The sequence below is a fragment of the Charadrius vociferus genome, unplaced genomic scaffold (genome assembly GCF_000708025.1).
Source record: "Charadrius vociferus isolate BGI_N301 unplaced genomic scaffold, ASM70802v2 scaffold90, whole genome shotgun sequence".
Taxonomy (NCBI): Eukaryota; Metazoa; Chordata; class Aves; order Charadriiformes; family Charadriidae; genus Charadrius; species Charadrius vociferus.
This window is the reverse complement of record NW_009647222.1, coordinates 12,588,204-12,595,922: the sequence shown is the minus strand read 5'-3', so window position 1 is coordinate 12,595,922 and position 7,719 is coordinate 12,588,204. Positions and strand designations below refer to the sequence as shown.

Genomic DNA, 7,719 nt, shown 5'->3' with positions numbered 1-7,719 from the left:
TATTCGCTATGTTCAGAAGGTAAACATGAATTTATCCTTTCGTCCTATCCTGCGACTAGTGACAGCTTGCGGCTGCTCTCCTGTTTTGCCAGGTGCGATGTGCGATTTTAATGCAAGACCCCAGGGTGTTCAGGAAAATAGTTGCAGTAAAAGAACAGTGGTAATTTTAAATTATAAAAACTCTCAGACCCCCAAGCTTTAAGAGGCGTAAGCTGTATTTAGTAGATGCGCTACAAAGTAACTGACATTTTGCCCTATGTTTGATTTTAGCCAAAAACTAGAGTGCTTGCCCTTCTCTGAGATAGCTGGTTTGCATCAAGCTCTTGGAGCAGGAGGAGGTAGAGCAGTGAGTAGAAATTACAGTGGTAAAAGTAACCTCCCAAGCGGCAACAAGCCAAGAGATTCCTGGGATGTGATGGGAAAATTGTATAAATAATTTTCTTCCCCATGAGTGTATCAAGGAGGTTTTCAGATTTATCAGGATTTGTAAGCGAGAAATTATTATATAAAGTGGTGCCAGTGTGGTATGGGTGAGGGGAGGATGAGGGATTAGACTCATTATTTCCCCAAGTTCATTTGTTCAGGAAGAGGAAGGTGTGACCTTTCGTATATTGGCCCTGGGCCATTCTTTTGCAGTGCTGGGTTGTTTTTCCTGTAGGAATGTTGTATGTTCATACTTTTCCTCTTACTCACATAAGGAAAAACTAATTTAACAGATCAGAGCTTATTATCAAGATGGTACAAAAGTTCTTATTGCTGAAATATGTATATATCATGTTTTGCAGGAGACAAGAAGTGTAATTTGATGATTTTTGATGCTCGAAGGACAAGTGCACATCCAAACTGCTACCTGTTTTACTGCCCTAGCACAGAGGCTTGTCCAATGAAACCTGCAACAGGATTTGTGAGCTACAAGATAACTAGAGGTAAATAATAGTAAGGGCCACTAATCCCCACACTTTTGCACCTGTGAGTTTTCAGTAGTGACTGGAAAATGTTTGGGGGTTGTGTTTTTTAGTAAAATATTCTAAGCCAAGTACTGTAATTTGAAAATGCTGCTCTTTTGCTTTGTAAAAGGTGGATGGGCAGGTGTGTGGTGAGCTGCTCTGTGGGCCCAGCTTCCCGGTTGGAATAACATCCCAACCCTTATGAAATTCCTTCACATTAGATTCAGAACTCCTCATATGCTTCCCTTGCTTAAAACAAAAATATGTACTCAAGATGGAAAATTTTATGTATGTAATGCAAGAGTATCACTGAAAGCAACAGAAATACGATGCCCTTGTAGCCATCTACGTATTCAAAGGATACATGCGACACTGATGAATACCATATATGCACAAGGCAGAAACACTGAGCAAACACTGGGCAAGCCTTGGAGCACTGCTGCGATGTTGCCGAGTAATTGGCAATAGTAATCATTATCTTCTGCTTTCAGTTAGGGCACCTGAAATGCAGATGCAAAGGACTAAGCTCAAAGCTTTACGGCATGTGGGCTGTGCACTCAGAAATTTCTATCTGTCACGTGCTGTGAGATTTTTAATAGCAAGTCTTACTTGTTGAATGACGGTGACTTGCACCAGACCTGTTTGAACAGCTCAAATAAGAAACTGATAATTAGACTGTCCTCCTGCCAAGAGTTCACAAGGTGGTTTCAGTGTGGCTGCTTGAGAGAACAGAAATTCTCTATTTCCAGAGACTGAACTTTTGCTGAAAAAGAGAACTTTTCTAAGAGGAACTATGCAAGGAGTGACAGCAGGATATGTAGAAAGATAATTCACATAATGTTACCAAGTATTTTTGTGCAAGCACAATCACACAGAAATTGGGCAAAAGCAATGTGCAACAAATGAATTGTGTGCCTGTAAAGTTAGAACTATTATTTTCTTCAGCTCTTTCTCCCCTAGAAGAATATAGGGGTTTGAAACAAAGAAACAAGAAATTGTGCTTGTGCTTTCGTCCTGCATGTAGTCAAATGCTCAGTTAACCACTTGATTGCATATACCATCTCTTTTTCATTTTGCATTTTTTGGCTTCTGTGAACATTGAATTATGGAAAGATTATGCTAGCTTATTTACCTTATGTTCCTAATAAGTTTTAAAAGGTAGCACCTGAGCAGTGTTGGTACTGAAAAATGTTTCAAGCTGTTTTTTCATGTGAGAATCTGCATGTGGTTACACCGAAATCCAAACTAAAAGGGGGAAAGATATTTTATTGGTAATAAAGCATCTTGAAATACTGATGCTATATTAGTAATGAAATTTTGTTTTTTCTTTCTTTAACTGTTCTTGTGGCTGCTAACTAATGGAAACCACCTATGGCTTGGGAAGTAAAAAAAAAAAAAAGTCGTCCCAGTTGCAAAGACCTATTGTTAAAAAAGAAGTAACACTTCTGGTTTCTGCTGTTCACATATTTTTGAGGTGCTTGGCTTTTCCACCCCAGTATGATACTCAGGCAAGACTGGTGGGTCCTAGTAAAGTATGCTCAGGAGGTGTTTAGTTTGTTTTTTAAGAGTGACAACCTGAAGTTTGGTTTCTAATGCAGCTTGTTGGATTTGAGATATCAGCAGGACCACTTTGGCTTGTTAATCTCTTTCTTTGTTGTTTTTTTTTTTTTTTAAATCTATTTTTAAAGTTTGACTTGTGTATTGCCCTTGTTCTTTCTTACCAACAAGCATATCTATCCCAATACTGCAGCAGTACCTTGCATGTGACAGTTTTGGGCAATTGCATTTGGGACCTTGTAGTCTAAAATGGAGACAAAGAATACTAGAAAATCAATGTTTGGTGCTGAAAATGTGGAGTAGAGTTAATGCAGGCAGTTACATTAATTAATCTGGGTGCTGCAGAGTAGCAATGGTACTTAACTCCTGTATGGGACTCATATAGTCTCCCTGTACTTCCTCCACCCATCCTTTGAATGCTGTGTGAATGCTCCATGCTTTTCTAGCTGTTGTCCAGGCGAGCGAGCTGAAGGTGACACAGCATGCTGCAAGTGCTTTGTAGCTGTCACACTGCATCCGCTGTTTGTTTAAATGCATGGGGGGGAAGAGTCCATGGGAGTGCATCACGAACAGGGAAACTGTGAGCTGGGGACTCACTCCATGGTGGTGACAGGCCCTTTCCTCACTGATGTGGAAATGTGTCCAGAGCTGCAGAGGCAGCTGAAAGTTTGGGTGTCTTTGACCATACAGCGTCTGTTTCTCTAATAACTGATCATTTTGTTTTTTAAAGCCAATCTCTGAAAACAGAGTATGGCTTTTCTCTAACTCAGACCCTGTGGTTGGAGTCCATTATCTGTATTTAGGATCTTACTTTGCTAACAAGCTGGTGGCTGAGTGGAAGGCTAGAATAAAAATTGGTGTCTGTGATTCAAGTGAAGTATTTTTGTTTAAAGCATTGCCAGTTTTTTGTTTGGTTTTTTTAGGGGTGGCTTTTTTTGCATTTTATTTTTTTGTGGAGTCTTAAGGCTTGGAAATGTATATTAAGCCAAGTAGGCTTCTTCGCATGTATAATAAAACTGAAATAAATCCATCCATCTAGATTCCTACTTGAAAAAGAAGTGACAATGAAAATATCATGGACTATTTGTTATTTATTTCAATTCCAGTGAAGTTAACAAATCTGTTTGTTTCTATAAAAAGAGATGAGTGAGAGTCAGAACTACTTGAGAGGATGTTCCCTTTCAAATGTTCTGTGCGGCAACTGAATGATAACAATTATATATATACACATCTATATATGTGTGTGTGTAGATATATATAAAATCTAAATTTTATAAAACCAGTCTTCCCAAAAGCTCATGCTCACTGAAAGTCTGTCTATAACACCTGTGTAGAATCAGGTAGCTGCTTGGATTATTGATTGTATGGAATTTCTGTCACATAATGCTATTGCCCTGCTTCCAAATTCTATTAAATAACATTCACCCACCTGGTTGCAAGCAGTACATATCAACTTCTGGAGAAATGATCAAGTGCAGTTTGCTTCTTGTGGAGGCCTTCACTGCAAATACCTCGGAGACTCTTGGAGCAGTATCTTTCTTCTAGCATGGCAGTAGGAGCTCAGGTCTTTCCTACAAATCAGTATGCGTATAACATGGTCTATAAAATGGGATATTATTGCCACCTTGTATCATAAGACAATTTTTGTACATGAATTGAATTGTATCAAACGATCACAGGGTGCTTGGATATTACAAGAAAAGGGAGTGTATAATCATCTTTTCCAAGCGGAAATGTGACAAATCTGACAAAAGTGAGGTTAATAATATCAACTTCTTAACTGACAGAGGCTGCGAATGGTTTAAAGGCAATGGGCCTACTTACTCTGCATTGCACTGCTAAATAAAATATTTACATGCATGCACTATGAGTATAAAACAATCAGATTGGGACACACAGGTGTGTGGAGATTGGGACTGCACAGGTGAATTCTGTAAGAAGGGGTCTGTTACTGACAGGTCTTATGACACAGAATTTAGAAGTTACTCACTGTATTTTAAAGAAAGGAAGATGATGATGCCTCAGTTTCATTAGTCATTACTTTCTGGAGCCCCCTTATATCTCTCTTAGGAAGAAATACAAATAGAGTAAGCCTGTGGTAGTCAAAAATAGGTTTAATAATTAAATACTGGTATTTCCTTTCTGTTTCCAGACACCCATGCCCTCGAGGATATATCCTTCAAAAGTGAGGACCTTTCATCAAATGGATATTCTTTGTCTTCGGATGCTGGAGCCTTTCTTTCTCACAGTCAGACTAGCCATCAGAATCGTACTGCTGCTTTACAACAATCTGTCTTTCATCAGGCATCTGAACTCCTTAACCACGTGGGCAAGCATTTAGACAACACCGAATTTCATACAGTTTTTCCTGAATCTCAGGGGGCAAAACATCCTGAGAGCTTAGACCCCATCCCAAGGCAGAAAGTAATTAACTTGCTGCCAAATACATCTTCTGCTGTTCGAATCGGAGACCCCTCTGCTTCCTTCCCTACCACTCAGCCTAGCGCTCCTGAACCCAGCAGTACTATTCTTACTTCTCTGCCTACAAGTACCACCCGACTGGAATCTTCTACAACCTCTCTGCATCCTGGTGGTGCTAAACCTACTACTGTCACCACCACCACCACAGCTACCTTTCCGCCTGCTGCGACCCCTAGAGCTAAACCTGGTATCCCTGCCACCAGCATCGCTGTTACTCATGTTCCTCTTTCCAGTGCCACAACTTCTGCTTCTATTTCTACAACCAAGCGGATGACCACGAATTCCAGATCTGCTACCACCCCATCAGGGCTGAGAACTTCAGCCACCCCTCCTGAGCCAACAGTTGTCCCTTCCAACAATACCAGCCATGTTACTCTCCTCTCTTTTCCAGGTTTCACTCTGTCTATTAGTGATTCTCCCACATCTTTCCAAAACAACCCTCAGGGTTATGACCCTTCTGATTCAGAAAACTACCTGCCAGAAAGTGTTCTGAGAGGGAAAGGTGTTGTTCAGCTGGGAGAAAAAAGCAGCCTTGTAGCAGCTTTGCTTTTTGGGGTGATATTCTTGTTGCTAGTTATTGCACTGATGGGAAAGAAAATACACGAATCTCTTCAGAAAAGGCATTATACCAGGCTGGATTACTTGATCAATGGAATGTATGCTGATGTATGACACAGAGAGGGAATAAGATTGTGAGGAGCATCTCTCATCTTTGAGAGGACAACTCTGAAACGGAGCAGTAGATACTGAAATTTCAGAAGAGGATGGATTCCTTTTTTGGCCTCTGATGGGAAAGCGGCAGATGGCTTTGGTGGGGAAGAGAACTGCTTTTTCTATGCTGAACTGTAACGTCTATCATTTTTGATTTATTACAAAATCCGGAAAATAAACACTAAAATCCAAGTTAGGCTAAGAAGGTCTTCTATTTAAGTAGAAAAAGCATTTGAAAGCTTAATCTGTACTGTGACAAGATTAGTGGAATAGAAGTGCACCTAATAAATTTAGTACCTATGCAGTGTGTGAGTGTTTTCAATGCTATTTGCCTCCAAATGCCATAGTGTTACATGACTATCTGGCAATCCTATTTACTCTATCTGTAAAGGGGTACTTGGTAGTAGAGTTTTGCGTTTAAATGGTTTTAGGTACAAACAGTAAAAATTGTAGTACACATAACAGAGTTGGCTTAACTTTCCTTAGCTACATATAGTTTATGGATGTGTATCTTTAATGATTTTTTTCTTCTGTCTTTTGCTTCATCACAAGCTATCCTTAAAATCACATGCTGCAAATCTGACTTTGCCTTTTCCAAAGAGCTCGCCACCCTGTAGCACACTGTTTTTTTGCAATATGTGTTAGAGAGAAAGGGTTTTTATCATATCGAAGTAAAGCAAGCTACAATCAAGCTCTTTTGTGGCAAATGACATGACCAAGTGACTTGGCATATGCACGAGAGAGAATTAATTCTAATACACCTAAATCCCTCACAGTCAAGACTCAACACCTGATTGCAGAGCAGGCAGAAACTTGTGAGGGGGCTTAGCAAAGGCAACGGCTGCATTATTGGCAGAAGACACAGAGAAAAGTGTGATCTCCATTTGCTGAATATCTAAAGGGAGGTAAAACAGTTTTAAAGGAAAATGGTGACTGTGTTGTAGGAGGGTGCCAGCCTCAAAGAAGTTTCCTACAGTCATCAGGAGCAGATGAACAACATTGCATTATTTTCACGCCTCCGGTGGTGTTCTACTTTCCTCACCAGGCTGGTAGCTCTGGAAAGAGCTCCTTGCAACAGCGCTAGACCTGCTGTCCCTCCTGAACACACAGAGCTCTTACTGGCCCTCAAAGCACGCTCTCTTCACTTCTAGGGTCATCTTCATGTGACTGGTAATAAGCACAGCTGCTCCATATGTTTCCACGACTCTGCAACAAGAGATGAGTGAGAGTACGTGTGAGCATCTACTGCTCACTACACAACTTCCAGTTTGTATTATTCACATTTCCCCTCACATACACCCAGTCTAAACCTGTTTTTAGAATGAAAGACTAGATTTCAAAGTATCCACGTGACAGGCAGCATAACCAACAAACATCAAGACAGAGAAGGAAGGGTGCCTCATGAATAAAAGGAAATAATTCTTTTACAAAATATGAAACGTGACTCACGTCCAAGAGGATCTTAGATACAACAGGCTTAGTGCGGTGGAAAGCAGGCATGATCCAAAAATGGCCTCAAGGTAAGTTTTCTGAGAGCTCTAACAGTAACTTTATTCTGAAAATTCTCTGAAAATTCCATTATTCAAAGATCAAAGAAAAGTCAGTGTCTCTTATGTCAAGAAGTTGAATTCTTATTATATGGGGGCTGCAAATTGCTTTATAGATATAAAACCAGTTGGTCTTCTACATTGCTTAAGTCCGACAATGCTTAAATAAAAAACATTCTTTATAGCCTCTTAAAAGTGAACAAAATTGCAAAAGAAAAGCATTTCAAGTTCATCAGTTTGTTGACTGGACTTTGTTTAACCTCAGTTTCTTTTTTTTTTTTTTTAATAGCTATTTTCAAAGGTTTCTGGTCAAGGAACATGGTGAGGGGGAACAACATTTCTGGGAAATGAGTTAATAAAATGATAAGTACTGCTCCCAGTTGTGGGCTGTAAAAATACAGGCTGAGGTTGATCGTAATTTTCTCTCAAAAGAACTACAACTTCATGAAAAGCCTTCTACGTTGCTGATGCCATCA

General features: G+C 39.9%; 1 protein-coding gene across 1 annotated transcript in view; it reads left to right on the top strand.

Moving 5' to 3' along the window:
* MANSC1 (MANSC domain containing 1) overlaps positions 1-5,657 on the top strand; it is a 6,490-nt gene extending 833 nt beyond the window's left edge. The window contains exons 2-3 of the mRNA XM_009879732.1: positions 786-926; positions 4,657-5,657. Coding sequence (XP_009878034.1) covers positions 786-926; positions 4,657-5,657 — 1,142 coding nt within the window. The remainder of the gene's footprint in view (positions 1-785; positions 927-4,656) is intronic.
* The last annotated feature ends 2,062 nt before the right edge of the window (positions 5,658-7,719 follow it).